The sequence below is a fragment of the Octopus bimaculoides genome, chromosome 6 (genome assembly GCF_001194135.2).
Source record: "Octopus bimaculoides isolate UCB-OBI-ISO-001 chromosome 6, ASM119413v2, whole genome shotgun sequence".
Taxonomy (NCBI): Eukaryota; Metazoa; Mollusca; class Cephalopoda; order Octopoda; family Octopodidae; genus Octopus; species Octopus bimaculoides.
The window spans coordinates 41,355,359-41,378,777 of NC_068986.1; the positions used below are offsets into that span (position 1 = coordinate 41,355,359).

The 23,419-nt window shown below is 33.9% G+C and overlaps 1 protein-coding gene across 6 annotated transcripts in view; it reads left to right on the plus strand.

The window, feature by feature from the left end:
* Positions 1–20,510, plus strand: part of LOC106882913 (uncharacterized) — a 168,593-nt gene extending 148,083 nt beyond the window's left edge. For all 6 annotated transcript variants that reach the window (XM_052968694.1, XM_052968693.1, XM_052968696.1 and 3 more), the window contains 5 exons: positions 3,596–3,644; positions 5,175–5,407; positions 6,039–6,184; positions 7,448–7,599; positions 11,248–20,510. In XM_052968694.1, the coding sequence (XP_052824654.1) occupies positions 3,596–3,644; positions 5,175–5,407; positions 6,039–6,184; positions 7,448–7,599; positions 11,248–13,217 (2,550 nt within the window). In that variant the 3' untranslated portion in view covers positions 13,218–20,510. The remainder of the gene's footprint in view (positions 1–3,595; positions 3,645–5,174; positions 5,408–6,038; positions 6,185–7,447; positions 7,600–11,247) is intronic.
* The last annotated feature ends 2,909 nt before the right edge of the window (positions 20,511–23,419 follow it).

Below are 23,419 nucleotides of genomic sequence, written 5' to 3' on the forward strand. Positions count from 1 at the left end.
ATTTATATATATATATATATATATATATATATACACACACACACACACACACACACACACACACACACACACACACACACACACATACATACAAGTGAGTGTGTAGTGGGACATAGTCCTTAAATGCTTAGGATGTGTGGAAACTAGAAAAAAAATATGAAGCAAGCATGCTTCACTGGATATATGATATTAGTGTGCATGACAGTATTAAAGAGCTGAGAGAAAAATGGATGTAAGAGGAATTGAATGTAATGTGCAAGGGAGAAGACTGCAATAGCATGACCATGTGATATGATCATCACATAAAGAAGTGTCACATACTCAAAATGAATGATACCTGTGAAAGACATGGGACAAATTGGTGAAGACTGATCTCAAGAGGTTACATCTCATGGAGAGATGATGATGGCCTGTTTTAATTAGTAATTTGTGATGTGACCAACAAAGCAAGAATGGTGATTCAAAATTCATAAAAAGTGGTAGTGATGTAAATCTAGATATATGCACCATTAAGTCTACTGTTGCTTCTCACACTTTGTCACCCTCTCATTTTCTCATCACTCACTTTCCTATCACCCTTGCTGCACATTAATGCAGGACCTTCCCACACGCTGTTCCTCCATCATCCTTCTCTTCACTTGGCCTCTATCACTCAAGCTGGACCATCTCAAAGTCTGTTTTAGAGGAGACTACATTGGACCACATTGTTGTTGGCACTCCGTTGCTTACGACGTCGAGGGTTCCAGTTGATCCGATCAACGGAACAGCCTGCTCGTGAAATTAACATGCAAGTGGCTGAGCACTCCACAGACACGTGTACCCTTAACGTAGTTCTCGGGGATATTCAGCGTGACACAGTGTGACAAGGCTGACCCTTTGAAATACAGGCACAACAGAAACAGGAAGTAAGAGTGAGAGAAAGTTGTGGTGGAAGAGTACAGCAGGGTTCACCACCATCCCCTGCGGAAGCCTTGTGGAGCTTTAGGTGTTTTTGCTCAATAAACACTCACAACACCCGGTCTGGGAATCAAAACTACGATCCTATGACCGCGAGTCCACTACCCTAACCACTGGGCCATTGCGCCTCCACATTGGACCACATACACTCAATACATTCTACCTCTTCTTCCCCTTCTGTATTGCCTGTCATCTGTTTGCTATCATCCTTTTGCTCTTTTACTTCAACACATTCAGATCTCTGTCCTTGCTCCAATCTCCTGGAACACATTGCCTTCTATTGTTATCCTTTCTTGGCTATGTTGTCTCTCTTTGTCTGCCATCATACTCTTGCTCCTTTCCTCCTTCACATCCCAGATCTCTGTCATCTTTTCACCTTTTGTCATTTCCCTACCTGCCTAGCCAAGTTGCCTTGATTACACATGTACATCTCAATAAACTGACTACAACCCATTTTGAAGTCTATATACAAAATCCTACACTGAACCGAATCTGCCAGTATGCTCTACTTTCAACCATCCTTCTTATTCTGCCTGTCATCACTCTGCTTGGCTTCATCTGCTATCATACTCTTGCTCCTTTTCTTCTTCACATCTGTATCTCTAATATTGCTCTTATCTCCCGGAACACATTGCCATATATTATTCTCTATCTACTTAGCTATGCTGTCTCAGAATGTACCTGTCTTAAAATACTAAGTGCCTTTATCACTCAGTCCCTATATCATGCATCCCTTTTAACACCATCATTTATGCTTCTATCAGCCATACCTCTGACTCTTTAAAGAGGTTGGTGAGTAAATATGTGCAGTTCTGAGCTCCTGTCAGGCATGTTGTGGACATGGATATCTCTCTAGTGTTGGTGTCTCAAAAAATGTGCTCAGTATACTCATAAAAGTGTATAGTTACCTTGTCAAGGACATGACTCATTTTTAGTGCTGGTGCCAAGAAAAGTAATGCAATACATTCTGTAAAGTGGTTTGTGTTTGGAAAGGCATCCAACCATTGAAACTGAATCAAAAATGAAATGCATTAGCAAGATGTGGTACTCCAATTCATCTTGGTAAGCAGTTCACTCGAATACATACTGAATATGTACTTATTCTGATCAGAGTAAGCCATCCAACCCCTATCATCATGGAAAGTAGTGCATTTAGAACTACATTATTCACTGTGCCCAGTTTTGAAGACAATAGGATGTAACTTGACTGCTACTACTAGCAGTTTGAGTGATCATGTAGAAGCTTCTTCTCATTGGTTTGCATCACTATTTATTGTTAGACATGCTATCATAAGATGTAGAATTTGTGGTCTCATTTTAAAGATGGTTAAAAATTTGTGAAAAATAATTTTAGCTGCTACATTGTGAAAGTAGCCCAACTATATAGCAACTCATTTATTAGCTCAATGCAGTGGTAGTAAATAGGGAGTGTTTACAAAAATTCAAATTTAGATCAGGTATCTAGGATATAAGCCACAGCAGGTAAGATAAAAACAGCTGCAGATATTAAGCTGTTATAAATTAAACAGAAATCTACTTCATCCATGACAACATGGTTAAATGGACACTAACCCAAGAAGTGTGATGATAGTGATTCTGTTTTTAAACTCTTGAACTTTGATTGACCTTTTCATGTCTAAAGTTATTTCTGTTATAATCTGTCAGCTGTTATGCTACCACTGTTTTAAATGCAGATTGATACATGCATTCTGATCCTTCATTCATAGTTCATCATTGAAGCAGTTGGATATACTGATGATGATTGACAACCATGCAAAACAGCTTAATAATAATAATAATAGTGGTTGTGGTGGCAGCGATGGTGGTGGTGGTGGTGGTGGTGATGTAAAAAAAAAAAGTGGGGGAAATATTTTCACCAGAACACACAGCTGTTACTTTTATATTTTTATGTAACTATCATTCTTAGATCACTTAGCAGTGAAGAAAAACACTAGAGAAGGCAAATGATCAATCAATAAAATGCATATTTCTGCCATGAATGCAACTTGTTTGAATAAAAGACCATCTTCTTTAGACTACATGAATGTACATGTGTATGCACATACAATATACCAAGTGGAATGGAGGAGAAAGTGTTAAACTTAGCATGCTAACGTTCTGTCTTCTTCAATTTCTATGTTTTAAATTGAAAGTGGTTATAATATTTTGAAGTGGTGAGGGAATTTTTTTCGTAAGTGAAAAAAAATATATTGCAAAATTTTCACTTTAAGGCTTTTGGCTAACATGTTAGTTGATATAAAAATAACATTTTTCATTATTAATATTTTTCCATTTTTTTTTTTATGGAGCTGTCCTCTATTTATGTTTTATTTTAATAAAGTAATATAATGTTATTTCTTAACATTTTAAACTTTAATATACAAATTTTTAAAATCAAATTGCAGTAAGGAATATATTTACTGTGTGTGTGCACATGTGTGTGTGAGTTAATACCCCAGAGGAAATTATTTTTGAAGGAATCTTTAGTTGTGTGTGTGTAATATTATAGGTTATAATTGGAATGCTAGGTTTCCAATATATATATTTAAATTAGACTTTAAGATATAGGATTCTCATGCCTTTACCAATGTACACATGAATAAATCTGTTTATTTATATATTCATATTTTTTTTTCAGACATCTGTAAAGTGCCTAGAAGCAGGCTGTAACAATTTCTATTCAAAACGTATGTATACTCTCTCTTTCTCTCTCTCTCTTTCTCTCTCTCTCTCTCTCTCTCTCTCTCTCTCTCTCTCTCTCTCTCTCTCTCTCTCTCTCTCTCTCTCTTTCTCTTTCTCCTTGCAGCAGTTTATTTGTTTTAACATAGTTTTCTTTTTTCTTATTTATGAAGCATTACTTTTTTTTTTATGATTATTGAAATTTATAATGATAGGAAGCCCCAAAGGATCCAAGATAACATGTAGTTAACAATCTTTTCCAGAAGCAGTATTCTTAGCAAGAATTTAGGAATATTGAGTTTACTTGCTCATCTTCACCCATTCCTTTAAGGAAATTATTATAATGAGTGCACAAATAGATATGTTTCTTATAAGAGATGTTCTAGTGTTGTTTACCTAGAGCAACAAATTGGCAGTCATTCGAATGTCTGGTAGAAAACCTTGTATTTGTTTTGGAACCTCTGCACTCTGACTTCAAATCCTGCCAATGTCAATTTAGCGTTTTATCTTTCTGGGGTTACAAAATAAAGTACTAAATATTGGGGTCAATTCCCCATCTCTCTCTGAATTGACTACACTATACCATGAAAAGGGTCATGGAAAATTTCTTACACCATCCCATTCTTTAGAAATGGATGAGCTGAGTAAGGGGTTAAGCAACTTCTTCTTATAGAAAAACTACATGGAACAGAAATATATGTAATTTAAAGTTTATTTCTTAACAATAACTGCATTATTCTATGCTTAATTATTAAATTTTCAATAGTGTGTATTAAGCTCATTATCCAAAATAGATAAAACTCTTCTCTTTGTATGCCTCAATAAAATTTGGTCAATAAAAAAGAAATTGTATGCAAGGTGGTTAAGCAAATAAATTGAACTATGTAAACAAATTTGTTTATGTTGGCATGGATATATAAAAATGCATGTAAATTGAGAAAGTGCTAGATAAGAACAAAGAAACAAAAAACAAAATATTGGATTTAAGAAGAGTGAACCAATTTGATGAAATGATTCAAAACTGTAAAAGATGCTTATGTCATTGTAGATCCACTCAAATTCATATCAAGAAAACAAAATGCATATTTCAATTTATTAAATGTAACAGAGAATTTTGTGACTGGTAGTTTTAGAACTGGTCACATGTGGGTACAAATTTTATTTCAAATAATAACTGTACAAAACACTACACTGTATTTTATTTTTATATGATTTTAGTCAGAAAGAAGAGAATAAGCTTACAACTTTCACAGGCCCTCTAAGATTGGTCAGATTGGTGCAAATGATGGTAAGCTTGATCAGCTGTAAGTATACAACAGCAAAGAAAATATGTGCTATGTAGGAGATACCAGAGGTTTAATATTTGGGAAGGAAGGATTTAGTCATGGTGGTTAGTGTAGGGTCTGGGAAGTGAGACATAGAACAGATGAGAGGGATAGCAGTGAATCTATTGGGTGAGCTGGGGTGGAAGTAATATGCAACTATACAGTCTCTCCTTCCTCTGATTTATTATTTTTCCTTTTCATTCTATTTTCCAGATGAACTGAGGCGTTGTTTGCCTGCAATGATAGTGGATATTCTTGAAGAAGTTCTTGAACAATATTATGTTGATTTCATAACAAATATGCTAATGAAATCCTATTCTCCAAGTGATACCTCTGTGGGGCCTGATAATGAAATGACTGTAGGAGAACTTGAACGTCCTCGAAAGCGGTTAGCAATCAGTTATGATAGCTTACCAGAAAACTGGGTTGAAATGGAATCAAAATTTGTAAGTATTTGAAGAAATAAAATGCAAAAATATTTTTCTGACATTCAATAGTTGAAAACTGTAACTAATCCTTTCTTAACATTTGTTCTTCATTTGAAATATTTAAAGCACTTTCAGTTATTGATAGCCACCCAGTACCACTTAATTTTCATCTTTTATCAAATAGATTGGTGATGTAAATTTATGAAATATAGCATGAATTAAGTAACCATTTTTATATATGTGTTCACAACAAATCCCTTCTTGGATTCTACTGTATGACTACTTCTTAGAGAATCAAAGTTGTTTTATGTTGCAAGTATAAAAATGACACTATGGTTAAATTGTTGTCCTCAACAGAAGCTGATTCCCTACAAGCTTTGAGCAACTTTTTAAAATTGTGTTGATTTTTGTAAATCATAATACATGGCAGTAAGAATTAAAAATGATTATGCAGTAAGGATAGAGAAAAAGAAAACATTAGCTCAGTGACTGGTGAAATTAGTCATTGAGCTAATATTGTCTTTTCCTCACTGCATAATTATTTTTAATTTGTTTCATGTTAACACTAACTTAACTATTGTTTTTCATGCAGATGGTCTCTGAGTTATATATTTCTTTAAAGAAATAACTGTTCCTTTTGTTTTTTCAGAGTAATCAGCTATTCGTTTTGGATTCTGATTCTCAAGAATATGTCAATGTGTCTAGAATGTTTTTGTCTTCAATGCATTATCCAGCCACTGAAATAGTACGAATCTCTCGAATCCAAAATCCTATTTTATGGAAATATTACTGCTTGTAAGTATTATTTTTGTAAACTGGTTATAGAATAAAGTACAAATTGCCTGTGCGAAGAAGAACCTTAATGTTGGTGTTAGTAAACACCACACTCTCTCACTGTGTGTGTTATGTTTGTTTTAATGCTGGTTTCAATGAGCTGATCAAAGAATCGCTTTTTCCTTAGCTATCTTACCAATAATGATGGGATAATTGTTGCTGGAGTTCTGTTTTAAAATTTGTGACTTTCTACTGTGTTCATATTTTAAAGTTACTAGATAGTTTAATCAAACCAAATTTGGTTGTTCCATTTAGCAGATCAAACACTCATTTACAAATTTCCTCTTTGACGTGGGTTCATTCCTAAAAAGATAAAGCTGCTGCTGCTTTTTGTAACCAGAACATTGTACAGCTCTGCTTAATTTACTGACTCTCTCAAAAGCTCGAGTGAGGCTCACATTAGAGTATAGCTCGTGTATTTTGGATGGCACTGATACTATATACAAAGTTCTTAAATCTCATTCAAAAGAAGAAAGAAAGGTATGTGATTAATTGACAGATATTTACTGATGAACTGGTTAAGAAATGGTTTTAAGTATATAGTATCATTGTCAAACAAACATACTGTGAAAAAAACAAAGATGTTTTTTTTCTCTCTTCTGTAATATTTAGAGGAGAACATAGGTATTGAGTAGGAATAAACATTATTTCTTTTTTTTTTTTTCTTACAATAGTGATTTTGGTACTTCTGTTTCTTCTATTTCTCATTTGAACATGTTTGGGATTGGTTTAACAAGTGTGAATATTTGCAATTGTTTGAACAGCTGATTTATTGTTAGTCTTTTTGACACCAATCAGTTAGTAAAACTAAAGTGAGTTACCTCGACTGTTGCAAAGAAATGAAAGATGTTTACTATTAACACTGAGAATAAGGTTAGATTCTAAGGCATGTCCCTTAATATTTTTATGCCAGTCAAGTTTAACCTGAAAGATTCAAATATTGTTCCTTTTATTATTTTATTCAATATGGTTGCTGGTGCTGCATAAAAACACCCAGTACACTTTGTAAAGTGGTTGGTTTTGAGGACATTCAGACATTCAGTCAAAGAAATCATGCCAAAACAAGCATGAAACCTAGGCAGCTCATCAGCTGGCCAACTTCTGTTAAACCATCCAACTCATGCCAGCATGGAAAACGGACATTAAATGATAATGATGATGATGATAATTATTTTCTCTACTATTTGCAAAAAAAAAAAAAACTTTTTATTTTTCATCTTACAGAAAAAAGCGTGAGATGGTACAAGAGAATGATGGTCTTAATGTTGAAGAAAGACAACTATTCCATGGTACAAAAAGCAAAGTGGTTGAACCTATATGTCGTAAGGGATTTGACTGGAGGCTCTGTGGAAAACATGGTACTGTTTATGGACATGGTAAGTAGCTTTTATTGTGTGCTGCATTATAACTTTTGTCTAAATGACATAAAAAGTAGGAGACATGAAATATGTCAAAAAGGATTCAGAAAAATTAATTTTTTATACCCAAAGATTGGTTTGAACATTGTCTAAACCCTTTTATTCAATCTACTCAATTGAAGGCATCATGTTTGTCCAGTACAATTTGATTGAAAAAAAATATGAATGAAATATTTTTGTTTAAAAATATTGGTCCATTGATTTTCTCACCAACAAATTTTAACAAAAGACACACACACTCACACACTGTGCCATGAGAAAGTACTTAGCATTTTCTGAAAAGTGGTTAGTATTGGGAAAAGTATTCAGCTGTAGAAATCATGCCAAAGCAGACATAGCAGTATGATGTAATCCTCCAACATGTTGATCCCTGTTGGACCATCCAACCCATGCCAGCATGGAGAGTGGGCATTAATTGACAATGATGATAATGATCATCATCATCACTGATTTTATGTCTACCCTTCCATGCTGGTAGGACTTTTTGAAGATTACAACTCTATTAGTCACCCGTTTGCCTGACTGGCCTTCGTGCCAGTGGCATGTAAAAGCGCCCACTACGCTTTCGGAGTGGTTGGCGTTAGGAAGGGCATCCAGCTGTAGAAACTCTGCCAAATTAGATTGGAGCCTGGTGTAGCCATCTGGTCCACCAGTCCTCAGTCAAATCGTCCAACCCATGCTAGCATGGAAAGCGGACGTTAAACGACGATGATTACAACATGCTGGAATGTTGTGCATATTCTGTAAGGTGATTAGCATTGAGAAGGGTATTCATTTGTAGAATAGTATCTATTCTAAAAATTGGGATACACACAATTACCAGATAAGATTGGAGCCTGGTGTGGCCTCCTGGCTTGCCAGTCCCCAGTCAAACCGTCCAACCTATGCCAGCATGGAAAATAGACGTTAAACAATGATGATGATGATGACAATCATAGATGCACACACATGTACAGTGGGTTGTTGCACTGTTTCTTTCAACCAAATTTTATTTACAAGGCATTGGATAGAAGGGTATCCAACTGTAGAAGCCATGCCAAAACAGACAATAGAGCTTGGCACAGTCCTCCAGCTTGCCAGCTCTATTTAAACCATCCAACCCAGCATGGAGAACAAACATTAAAAGGCGATGATTATTGGTCACCCAAAGTCTGTTAGAAAACACTTGTGGTGCACATATTTTTTTTGTTGTCACTCCGTCGCTTACTACGTTGAGGGTTCCAGTTGATCCGATCAACGGAACAGCCTGCTCATGAAATTAATGTGCAAGTGGCTGAGCACTCCACAGACACGTGTACCCTTAACGTAGTAGTTGTCGGGGATATTCAGCATGACACAGTGTGACGAGGCTGACCCTTTGAATTACAGGCACAACAGAAACAGGAAGAAAGAGTGAGAGAAAGTTGTGGTGAAAGAGTACAGCAGGGTTTGCCACCATCCCTGGAGCCTCGTGGAACTTTAGGTGTTTTCGCTCAATAAACACTCACAACGCCCGGTCTGGGAATCAAAACCGCGATCCTATGACTGTGAGTCTGCTGCCCTAACCACTGGGCCATTGCGCCTCCACGGTGCACATATAGTTGCCAAGCAAACTGTGTCCTTTTTGAATTTACTTATCATATCCTTCATGTCGTTTTTATCACATTCCTAAATAGAATGAAAAGCTAATTTGATTTGTGTAGGATTTGAACTGGAAGATAGAATACCATAAAATGTTTATTTTGGTGTTTATCTCTTTAGAAACTTACTATGAAAATACATTTTATGATATATAATAATTGGTCATTAAAACATTCTGGTGCTAGAGATTGTGTTGCTGGCATTACAATACTACCTGCTCTGCTGTGGCTTCCTCAAAATATAACTATCCCTCTTATGAGATCATTCTCTCACCTTAACAGACATTAAAACTTGTTACTTTAAATTGAATACTCTAAGATTTGTCTCCCTTGTATACATTTACATTCTCCAGTGACAGCTCATTTATAATAATGAAAATACAGTACTTTCAATTCTGATCATTTTTCATCACTCCACATTAACAGCATCAGTGCTTAATCTAATTTTCCACAATGCTACAATCATAAACCATGAATTAAAAAATTCCTTTTATGGTAGATTTCAAAATTATTGAAGGGCATCTATCTTCCATATTGGACTCACCCAATTAGAAAGCTTTTAGTGCCAAAAGAAGTAAACCCCCTCCCACAGGTGAACCACCTGTATTATTATTTGAAACTGCCCATAAAGTCTTCAAAATTCACTATGAAAACAGCAATTGAAGCCTTAAGGCCTAATGTCATTTAAGTTACGTTATCTATGAATTTTTAAAAATTGAACCTGCATTATTGTTCTCAGCATAGATGCATCCCTATAGGTTCTTATGTACTTTCATTTCACTCCAGTTACTTATATACTTCCCCACTCTTGCCCTACACAGTCGTTTCAGTTCCTAGATACTGTTCTAAGAGACCAATAAGTCTTATGGTGCTTGTTCCTCTCCCACTTCAGCTGACCATTAGTTTTTCAGTGGGAAGCTCTTTTACATTTTGACAGATTTTAGCTTTAGTCCATGCCAGATCCCATACACTCTCCTCACCCAGTATATTTGTTGGGATTGTTTAATTTAGTCACCAACCACTTAACCGAGATAAACTATACTGAGTTACATAATGATTACGAAGTGGGTGACTTCAAAAGAGAATAATACCAAATACTTTTAAAAATGCTTTTAAAAAGTGGATCATATTATATCAAATCCTAATAGCTACAGGTCCACTTAAATATTTCAACATTATATAAAATATGTCTCAGGGTGTAAGTGAAACAATTTATATCATAGTTCAAGAAGAGTGTCCAAAAAGAGTTTATTTTAAATGCAAACACCAATTCCTAGCAGATGCATTATAAATATTAGATAGTACAAGATAACTCCATGAAGAAGAGAACTACCCTAATATCAGTATTGTTTGATTGAATGAAAATGTAATACAGTATATTCCTGACTAAATTTTAACTGCCTCCAGGTTTTAAATCAACATATTAGATCTTGTCAAACCTTATTACTTAATTAGTATAGTAGATATAATGATCATATCTATGTTATGCAAATGTCCCAAGAGATTAGACTTAACGAGTTATGTACACTACATGTACTAAAGAATTTGTATTGTTGCTTTAGCCAACTGAACTGCTGTAGAAATTCATAATTAGCTTACAAAAAGAGTGTGTTCAGGTTCCTATAGCAAGTGAAATAATGTAACTATCATACTATTTAATAATGTAATAATTATTTTTACCATACCTTATTACTACTACAATTTACCTAAGTAAACTTTACAATCTAGGCCATAACTTAAATTCTCATTATCTTACTGACTCTACTCAAAGCATTATAAACCCCTAGATAAAATATAAAAACGACAAAACAATATGATTTGCACATGCATACACACCTTATACTTTTGTGCCACTATAATCTTAGGGAAAATATTGCAAAAAGCAATAAAGTATATTGAGATAATGTAAAATTCACTTAGATTTACTACATTTCTATTTTTCCTTTTTAATTGTATCCTCTTTTCATTTTTGTCTTTTTCATTGTAGGCTCCTACTTTGCGGGCGAGGCTTCATACTCTCATCAATTTACTGATGACATTCGTATTAAGCGGCAGCGTCCGATTCCAGCTGGTCGTGTCAGTTCTAACAACATTGCAATGACCACTAAAGTCTTCTGCAATCCTTACAATAAAAATGCTTTCCTCAAGTTGAGTCCAAGTATTAATATTCCAAGTATGAACCCAGCTGCACCACTGCAATTAACAGGCTATACAAGTTCAGTGACCACCTATACTGCTCAAGGAAGCATAATGGCCAGTTCTAGTAACAACCCATTTGTTAGTCAAGCTTTATTAGGAGCTGCACCTCCTGGAGCTGGATCAAATATATGTTGTCCGACTATCAAAGCTACTAACAATCCAAACACTGCTGTAAACAGAGTACCGTCTAATCGCATAAACATTGTCATGATGCCAATGACAGATGCAGACAAGAACCAAACTGTTCAGAATATGCCTAATATGCAAGACACTTCATCAGTTGGCATTGCTCCTAATGTCCCATCATCTTCTTCATCTTCAACACCCTCATCATCATCTTCATATTCATTACAAAATTTGACTGTATCCTTTCCTTCCAGTGGTAATGTTGGTCCTACTGTAACTGCTAACAATACAGTTATGCAGTCTCCGCTTGTGCTGTCAACAGCCCCTAAACAGCTAGTACACCAACAACTGCAGACAGTGCCAGTGACTAGCACACCTCAACATATCCCTCTGGTTGTACCCTTCCAGGCAGGAACTGCTGTTAATCCCAAAAGCCATTTGGCTTCACACTCACACTCTAAATTAATCTTTGGAGGATTGTCACAACCACAACAGCAAATGCAACAACAGCAACAACAACAACAGCAGCAGCAGCAGCAAAAATACCTTCTGCAGCGCATCACACAACGACTTCAGACACAACCCACACAACGACTGCAGGCACAAGCAACACAACGACTCCAGCAACCAGCGATACCATCGCAGGCGCTGCAGTCACAGCAACTCTCACAAGCTCAACAGCCATTATTGCAATTGCAGGCTGTGCAACAACTACAACCATCACCGCAATTACAGACTGCTGCACAAGTTCCACAGTTAGCCCAACCGCAACATCATCAGCAACCACAGCAAGTTGGGCCAACACTGCAACAGGTCACATCAACTTCAGCACCTCAGCTGATAACACTCGGAGAATTTTTGTCCCCTTTTCAAACAGGAGCTTCGGCAGCTAAAGTTAACATGGTGTCTCACACCCAGCCGAAACTTGTTTTTGGAAGAGTGCCATCTCAACAACAATCTCAACAACAGCAGCCTCAGCAACAAGTAATGGCCCAGCAAGCTGGTGTACCTCCACAGAACCAACCCCAAGCCCCACCCCAGCATATACAAGCTGCACAACAAACACCACATCATCTACATCACTATCACCATCACCACCATCACCACCACCATCACCAAGCCCCAGTGCAACCACAGCAGCAACCCCAACAAATATTCCTGCGGAAAGGTTTTGTTGTGCCCATTCCACCAGGAACTTCTGGTCCTAAAGTCAGCACTGTTGGCCATTCACAATCCAAACTAATAGTGAAAGTACCACCAGCACCACCAGCACCATCCCAACAACAACAGCTGGTCCCACAGACCCAGCCTCAGCCCCCTACCCCACAAGCAATCCAGGCTCAACAGACAGCAAACACACTCCAACTCTACTGCCAAAATGGAGAACCCCATACGACACGGACCTCAATACCTACAAACTGCACGCGGAAAATGTTCATTGCCAAAGTTCTCGTGGGCAAGTACACAGGTGGTAACAGCAGCCTGAAGAAAGCCCCACCTTTATATCCATGTGCCGAACCATTTGGAAAATGCTATGACTCTTGTGTAGACAACATATGGGACCCAAAGATTTTTGTTATATTTGATAGTGCCCAAGCTTACCCCGATTATTTAATAGAATATGTTGTATAGTGATAGACTGATTTTTATATGAAACACTCTTGATAGCATATCTCTTTCTCTGTCTCTTTCTGTCTCTCTCTCTCTCACTCCTTCTCTCCTATCATGGTAAAGTTGACAAATACCAAACTGTATAAATGGAACAGATTTTAGTGGGGAAAAGACTATGAAAAGAAGTGGGTGAAAGTGTTTACTTTCTTTTTTTCTGGTCTACATTTTCCTTTTTATATATTTTCTTTTTCTTTATTAGTATTTTTATAGTTTGTGTTGAAAATTTAAATGCATGTATATTTTTGTTAACAATGCTTTTATCATTATCATAAGTATTATTGTTTGAAAATTAACTTTGCTATTTTTAACTTTATTTTTTTGTTTACTTCTAATCTTATTATTATTCCTATCTTGCACTTGTTGCTTCATAGTGTCTTTTAGGTACGCTGATAGCTTAGTAAGGAAAGGAACAATTATTTTTTTTGTCTTTTTCATCCTTTTAAATTTAAGCTGTTTAAATTGGGAGAAAAATCTTTTTAGAACACATTAGATCTTGTATAAATGTTTCTTTAGAATTGGGTACCATAACCAGTTTACATAGAATTTTAATACAACTTTTCTTCTAATTTTTAATACTAATATTTTTAATCTAAGGTTGCCCTCTTATCACCTGCTCCTATTGACCCCCTTTTTGAGAAAAATATTCATTATCTTTTCTCATGTTCATTTGCTTTCCCCGCCCCCTTATGCTTTAAACCTCACTATCTTCTCCATTATCTTTTTGTTTCCGACTCTTCATGAAGGATTGCTATTATAAGTGGTTTGTTATGTATGTGTGTGTATGTGTGTATGCATGCACATGTGTGCATGCATTCTTGATAAGGTGTGCTTATAAATGTCATTTGTTACATTCTGATATCATTGGCAGTCATTTGCTAGCAAGAGATATCTTGCATGAACATATTTGTGTAGTATCGTCAGTTTGCAATGCTCAACACAATTAAATTTAAAGAAATAAATAAATGCCTCGGTTTAATTTTCTTTAATTAAATATACACCATTTTCCCCATAAAGTCTTTGTATATTCTGGATTTAAAAAAAAAACTTACAACTGATTCTTAATTTAGAAATATTTGGAATTTTTACAAACTTATGTCAATTTCATTCCTCTCTCAACTACAGCTTCTGTTTTACTATTTTTTTTTCCATTGTCTTTAACTAAGAAAATTTCTCTAACTTATCACCCTCTTTCTCTTCATCATTTTTCATATAAAATGTTTCTTCTCTCTTTCTCTCTCTCTCTCTCTCTCTCTCTCTCTCTCTCAGTATTTTCTACTATTGATGTATCTTCTGTTATCAATCTTTATTCACTTTTCATTTTCACTATATCTCACCAGCTGTCTTGTTCTTTGTTTCCTCATGCCCTTCTGTTCCCACCCCTTTGGAAAAACAATAATCAAACAAAAATATGAAAGAAAATTTTTCTTTAATACATTCTTATTACAAATATTTTGTGATGTGTTTTTGTTTATTTTTTTTTCTTTCTTTTAACTGATTACTTCAATGTTTTATATAGTCTGGTGATATATTTAATATGCTGTAGGGTAGGCAACTTATGTATATAGGGTTTAATTGAATCCAATTAAATATTTTTAATAATTAGCACTTCTATTCAATATATCTTAATTGATAGTTGTTTTTTTTTTGTTTTTTTTTTTAAACAAATGAAAATTTAACACAAACCAAATCTCAATTAGCATTTTGTAAATGTTGGTGCTGCTGTAATATTGTTATTCTTATAATCATCATGTGAACAAACTCTAAAGGTTTATAGAGGTATAATTGTGATATTCTTGAAATATGCATTTTTAGCAATTGTAGATGATTAATATGTAGGAAGAGTTTTAAAATGACAAAAAAATCTTACACACACCTACACACAAATTCTTACTTGACTTTCTACAATAAATTCATTCCAATAACTCTTATTGAACTTTTGCTTATTTGTACTATTTGTATGGGGATGGCTATATTTAACAGTCTTTTAATGGGGGGCTTCTAATTTTCTCTGTTAGTAAGAGTTATAAAATTGTCGGGGTGTTTTTTATTTTATTTCGGGAGCTTTTAAAACATTTTTTCTTTGTCATAAATATAAAAGTCTTTCTGCATCATATTTGGTGTAACTGCCAGAATTTTCCTGACTGTTACTATATACATTTGGTATGCTGGCCTCTGCCATAAATTTGGTATATATATTTCCATCAATATATACAACAAAAACAACACACACAGTATTTTTTTTTTAAATTTCTTTATCACATATCAAGTTTTATTGATTGTTTAACAAGTAGGCTGATATAGAACACTTTCCTACAAAATTTAGTTATTTTGATGGTGAAGTATGAACACACTAATTGATGTAATTGTTTTGCTGAATCAGCACATTATCTTGCATCTGTAACTGAGAGGCTGCTAAATCACATTTTCACTAAGCTCTACTTGTATGTGTGTGTGTATGTATATATGCATGTGTGTGTTACTTTAATATCACTAGGAATAGGTGACAGTTTTTTTTTTTCTTTTCTCCTGGGAGTAGGCCTTTGTAAGTAGATTTGTCAATTTTCCATTCTATTTCTCCTCAATACAATTTAGTATAAAATACAATGATAAACAAAGCAGCTAATTAACACTTTGGTATATTATTTACATTTTAGTAGTTTGACCAACACAAATTATTCTTGTGGAAATTATAGTTGGTTGTTTGTGATAGAATTACATTAATAGTATTTTCCTTGTTTTTAATATTTGCTATCTTCATTATAGTGGAGGTGTTAGTTGGTATCAATAATGTCTTCATTGTAATGGAATGTAACATTGGTGAGCTTTGTTACTTTACTACAAGGGGACATTGATGTAATTGTGCTGTTTTAGATGTTTGCATTTCTTCTAACAGAAATTGGTGACCTATTGGCAGTTTTGGTATCCTCTCTTTTTTGTTGGGATAACAATTTTGGTGTCTTCACTGCAATCGGAGTATTGCTGTGATGATACATTGGTTTGCTTCATTATGAAAGAAAAAGACGTGGCTGCATGAATTCAATAGTTTTCCATTATTGACTGCTATGTAGTGTAAACAGAATTTAGTATGGTTATCCTTTGTCTGGAAACAGTGTAATTCATGCACATTAACCCTTGACATTATCTTGGATTTTAAACCTACTCTGGTAGGTATGAAGTACTTGTGGTTCAGTTATACTCTGCATTGACCATATGTACATTACTATAGGAAGCTCTTTATGCTATTATTAATATTGTTATTAACATAATTATTATGCTTTCCTTTTTGCTTTTTTTCTCATACTTTCAACACTGGTGTATTCTGTGAAAAGTCTGGACTACAAGAATATCTGTGACAGTATTGTGATTTGTTTAGTATAATTACACCATCCTGTTTTCTGCCACTAGCTATTCTCTCTTAATCACTGTCACAAAGGTGTCAAACAAATCAGGAGTATATATTTTGTATGGAGACATCTCATGTTCAGTCTCATCATCTGCTGAACATTACATTAATTCCTGCCTCTTCTGTCCATATTTCCAAGTGGATAGAATATACCACCATTTATAAACAACTTAGGCTAACCAGTTTTTGAGGTTTCTGATATAGATTTGCTTTATTATTATAAATTTAAGTTCTACATTATAAGTAAAGAAATAAGTGCATATGAGTATGTGTGTGTGTGTGTATATATATATATATATATATATATATATATATATATATATATATATATATATATATATTATGTGTGTGTGTGTGTGTGTGTGTGTGTGTGCTTATATATACTGAATTCTTTACACAATTCATATTTCACACTACTATGATCTTCATGTAAATTAACTTTTACAATGTTCCAAGCTGATTTTATATCCATTGAAGTTGGTTCATTTTTTGGTCAGTTTCTAAATAATGTTTTGTCCAAGTGGTGTTTATAATTGTTGTCACTTTTCATTTGCCAATTCATTGGTTGTTCCATTGCCATTGGTCAAATTCACCATTTTATTGGTCTATATGAACTTTTACTTTTTAATCGTTGTCATATTGTCAGTTTTCATTGTCCAATTTGGTGGTTGTCTTATCTGTACCTGCCAATTTCATCACTGTAACCAACAAATTGGAGAAAAAGAAAAGCAACTACAATCATAAACACAACCTTAAAAAAGAATATTTAGAAGCTGGCTAGTACTTAGAAATTCAAAATAATGAATGCTTATCAATAAATATAAAACCAACTTAAAATATTGTAAAACTGTTCATCATAAGATTGTGCTGGTGTGAAATTAAAGTTGCAATTAAAAGAATTCAGTTTAAATATACTATACACTCTACACTTCTTCAGTGACAAACTTTAGCATTTGAACATATATATATATATATATATATACCTCCACACATACAATATGTATGTATATATATATACACACACCTCCACACATACTATATATATATATATATATATATATATATATTTATATATATACGCACACACCTTCACACATACAACACAAATATATATATTTATATATATATATAATATTGTTGTTTTAATGTCCAGTTTTACATGCTTGCATGGGTCAGATGGGATTTGTTGAGGTAAATTTTTTTTTACAATCAGATGCCCTTCCTGTTGCTAACTCTTGTTTTCAAACAAGGTAATATTTCCCAATGACTGGACATGTTTCCATGGAAGACTGAAAATGAATGACACCACTTACATGATAGTGACACTTGTTAACAAACTGTCACATGTCAAGATGAGGAGGCACAAACATACATATAATATTGCATGAATTTCTTCAGGGAGAAAACTGACTAGAAGTTTAAATAGTTTAGTTTAGTGTTTACAACAAGAATCTACAGTAATCATAGAGCAAGATAAATTTATGGTCTATACTGGTTTTATTTCACATACAAAGTACTTAAATTTTTACTAGCCATTTGCTCGTCAATTCTATAAACTTAATGTATTTTGTTGCTGAAAGCTTGCTGGAGTAAAATGAAAGAATACAAATTTATCTATTTATTTGTGTGTGTATATTTTACTCGTAAATTATTGTAACATCAGCTCTTGTATTTTCATAAATATTTAGAAACATGAGTAAACCTGAGCCTAATAATACCACACTAAGTTTAATAATTAATGAGAGCCTAAATATTAATGACTGGTTAGGAATGTTATACAAGTTGAATCCTCTGCTAGGTTTAGAATTTGACAATTTGCCTCCAACTTGACTATTTAAAAGCCAGTCCAAACTACCTGGTGACATTGACATCATTTTAACAATTACAAGCCATAGTAAACAGAAGATTGCACAAATTACTGAAGTTGTTAACAGTTGGTAGTGTTGAATCTGGTACTGAAAATAAAATATTTAAATTTGTTCATATTTTCCTTGTCATTCCTTCTAAGAAAATATTAAATTTAACAACTTATTTGTGAGCTTTTCATTCCTTAACTGAGCTGTAACTGCCATGTTACTTTCTTTAATCTACATAATTTGTTTAATTAAGTTGGAATTGGCACATGATGTAATTTATCTGACTTATTATAATTCTTTACACCCACTCCTTTTTAAGAATTTGCCAAATTTTTTTTCTTTCAATTTGCAATGTAAACACAACTCAAATGTATGCATACTGCCTTGTTTAAAGTTTCTGTCCCCTGCCCCCCCCCCATAAATTCCCTTATGCAACCACACAATTTTGTTTTAAAATAAGTGTTAGTACATACATATACATAGAGCTTCCTCTTCTCTTTCCCTATTTATAAACACACGCACACACAAGCATACACTTAACATATATAAATACATTCCAAAACTTGAATTTTTTTTCTTTATAATTACTCCAAACAACTAGGTCCAAAATAGTAAGGGGAACTGCGCAACATTTAAAATTAAAAGAAAACAAAAAAAAAATTATCAAAAAAGAAGCTTCTGTCTTGTACAGTGTGAAACAAAAAGAACTTTTGGTATTGCATATTGCAATTATGTGTGCCACTTGCAAACTTTTTCTTCTTTTATAATTCTGAACTTTTTGTTTTATTTATATTATATTGTGTGCCAATTAGTGATCATTTATGCACACAACACACGTAAATGATATCTTGTGAATTCAAATCATTAAATTTTTTTCCTCTCTCTGTAACTACATTATTATTATTATTATTATTATTATTACTATTATTATTTTTATTATAAGTGGAAATTTTGGTCACTAATTTCATGTGACTGTTATATTACCTGTTCCGTCAACATTTTAGTGGTCAAAACCCCATTTTTTCTTTCTTTTCATTTCTTTCCACTCTACATTTTAAGGATATTTTTTGTCAACAGCTGTCTAAGACCATTTATAACTATGAAGGTATTATCATTATTTTTTTATTTTTTTATTTTCTACCCCAAAGATTTGCAGCTCAAGTGACAATCATGTAACTCTCAAATTATGAAAGTTGAAATTTAAATCAACAGTACCCTACAGCCCTCATTTGATTTCTCTTTGCCCTGTTCTGCTTCTTCCCCCTCCTTTCTTTCACATCACTCCTCTTTCTACCCTATGCTATTCTTTGCGTGTTGGACTTTTAAAATAGGAGTGAAATGAAATATTTGGATAAAATATGCATTACCTTTTTCAATGTAAGCAAATATTTAATGGCTACATACACTCCTTCCCTCTTCTCTCTCTCTCTTTCTCTCCTTGTTTTTTTTTTTACATCTTGTTCCATTTTACTATAATGGACAAGGTAAACCGACTTGAAAGATTCACTAGTCTACAATTGATTAAATCACACAAGCTGCCCATTTTTCTATTAATGTCTAATATAGCAGTTATCAAATGTTGTTTTGTAAACAGCTTTGATAGTTCCTTGCCTTGCATTTATTGATAGTTTTGTGGGGTGTGGTGCTCTTTTTTCAAACTTCCTTACCTTTCAATGTTTCTCTTATTCACTCCTTCTCCTCCTCTCAGTTTTTTGTTTTTTAATGTTGCACAATGACAAACTTTGAACTTCAAGGCTATGGGCTTACTCTTCCCCTTTCTGAAAGAAAAAGAAAAAGTGAATGTATCCCTTTTTTAGATGTGTGCCTCAAATTATATATAACAAAAAAAAAACTACAAAAAAATTTTTATAGTTGTCATTTGTTTAAATAACAATTGATTTGAATGCAAAACAAAATTAGAGTTGTACACAGGCTATGTATTTTTTTATTTATTAAAAATTTTTTAGACCTCTTGCTAGCTTTTCATCAACAGAATTGTTCTCTGTTACATTAATTGAATGAAGAAAAAAATCGAAACAGAAAGAAAAGAAAGGTTTCTTTTAACTTACAGAAAAAAAAGGCTCTCTATTTTAGATGGTAATAAAATGTTGCATTTACACCTTTCTCAGGAAGAGAAATATGAGCATATGTATGGTAAGTATTAGTGCATTGTCAAGAAAGGTTCATGGAAGAAGACAAGAAAAACAAGAAAGTTGATTGTGCTAGTATACAGATGAGATTTTTCTGAGTTATTCTGATTAGTTTTGGTTTGTAGCATAAACTGGAAATAAGTACTGTTTAGAGAATGATTGTTTTTAAGCTAGTCCAAGAACTTGATACTTCTCAGCAATCATCAGTTGTGTACTATCTTTATACATGCATGAGTGGTTGGGCACAGCTTAATGCAGACAACAAAAGGAATTCTTTTTAAACATTGTTTGACCAGACAGTCTAAGTAAGTTATAAGCAGTTAGAATCCTAAGATCTTGCTAAGCATTTGACATATTTTTCAGTTAAGTTTTGCCTTAAATTGAAGATGTATAAAACTATGGTTATTACATCTATCCCAAACCATTGTGAAATCAGCATTCTGAAATCCCAGAAGCTATCTTGTGTCTAGGATACAAACTCATTTGCAGTCAGATAAATATATTTACAATACCATATTCCCCAATAAAGTCTTTGACAGTGCTTGACCTACAAGCATTGAAAATAAAATTCTCTCAGTGAAATTTCATAGGTGTGGCCATTTTATTTGTATGAAATAAGAATTCAGAATCTTTAGACAATTGTTCAATTTTGTGAAATGATTAATAGAAACTATTAAGATACACAAGAAAGGGACAAAAACAACATCAATGCCACCTTCAAGAAAGTAGGCCTTAAAGTTGGTATTAGACAAACTTTTGGTATGTCCTCTGAAACAGTATCATATCATGAGAACAAAAGGCTAAAGCCATGTCATTTTCAATATTACTGATCTATACTTATTCTACCTAGAGACTGTTTATGCTCATTTCAAATTACCTAAACTGAGATTCCCTTAACCAAAGCAGGAAGTGTTCCTACATATGATTATTCATCTCAGTAAATGGTACACTGGGACTGGCTCCCATTGTTTGGAACTTTAAAATTATATAGAAATAGGTGAAATTTTGATGCTTTCTTCTGGATTGTGACTGGGTCAAGGAACTACTTTCAGTGGATTTAGTCAATCATATTTACCTCCAGTATTTAGCTATTTGATAAAATAAATACCAGAACGAAATACTTTTGATATGAAAGGATGTCAACACATACACACTAATTCTGTTTGCCAAATTATACTTCCAAGGTATTAGCCAGCCTGGACTTACAGTAGAAGACATTTACACTAGGTGCTATACAGTAGGATGAGATTCAAAACTACATGGTTACAAAGCAGACTTCTTAATATGTGCCTATATGTTTAGGGCCTATTTTTTCCTTAAGTGCATTGCTAAGAAAGTAAAGCAGTTTTAACCGAGGATTGAAACAGCTGTTGTGGAGATTAATTTTAGTATGTTTGTTGAATTTGCTTATTTACTATATAGCACTGTTCATTTACTCCTTATACCGATGACTGTAACAGCTCTACCAAAGAGACCAAGTGAGATATACAGTCCAAAAGTAATACTATGGATATGGAGAATGAATTGGTGATGAAAAAAATGTCAATGAATTAGAGCCAATAGTGAAATGTAAGGGTATGTAGTAGCAGACTTTGGATATCAAAACAATGATAAGCATTTTAATGCAGGAAATAAAAACCAGTCAGAGGAATCTAGCTGTGAGCTACATTGGCAAGAATCATTTAATAAAGTTCACATAAATTTCTATGCCATAGAGAGACATGAATATTGACTATTGCTGCAGGGGGACCTGAATAGTTGAACAGAGGATTTCTTCAATTGAAGAGAGTTATGTCTTCTATTTAGGAACAATATATTATGTTAAGTATATTATGCAGAAAATGTGAAATATAGTGTAACCATGTAAGAAAATTTTGAATGCATACCTAGTATGATTATATTGATTGAGCATAAATTGGAAGCAAACTAGAAAAATTTAATTGTGCCTTAGAGTGATTTAGTTAATGTCTAGTACTTTTAGGGTTTTCCCTTTACTTTCATATTGCTTTGGGCCTTAATATTGATATACTTTATTATCTTTCCATTTAATCAATTGTGAAATGATTCAATCTTGGCACTATTAACTACCGAGTAATGTGTTCATTTCCCATTAGATTAGTTCAGTGCTCTATCAATGAATGAATGAATTATTTTCTCTTATCAGCTGTGATGCTAAATATTTGGTCAGGACATGTTCAATGTCTTACCTCTTGCAATATGAAAGTATATGAATGTAAACCTCTTTAGTTGATTCAGACATTGACTCTTTTTTTTCCCCAATCACTAAATCAGTGATGCCAATTGTCATTGGACTTTGAACAATCACATATCTTTTCATTATGGTATGCTATTTTAAATTTCAAGAAATTTTTAAAATGAACTGTGTTAGAATAAAAAGAGTGCATTTTTATGAGATTTTTAGTTCTGCTAACGGAGAGGATTAACCAATTGTCTTACGAAGAATTTCTTACCTGTCTATATTAGAAGTGTTGGTACTCCGTCGCTTACGACGTCGAGGGTTCCAGTTGATCTGATCAATGGAACAGCCTGCTCGTGAAATTAACGTGCAAGTGGCTGAGCACTCCACAGACATGTGTACCCTTAACGTAGTTCTCGGGGATATTCAGTGTGACAAGGCTGACCCTTTGAATTACAGGCACAACAGAAACAGGAAGTAAGAGTGAGAGAAAGTTGTGGTGAAAGAGTACAGCAGGGTTCGCCACCATCCCCTGCCGGAGCCTCGTGGAGCTTTAG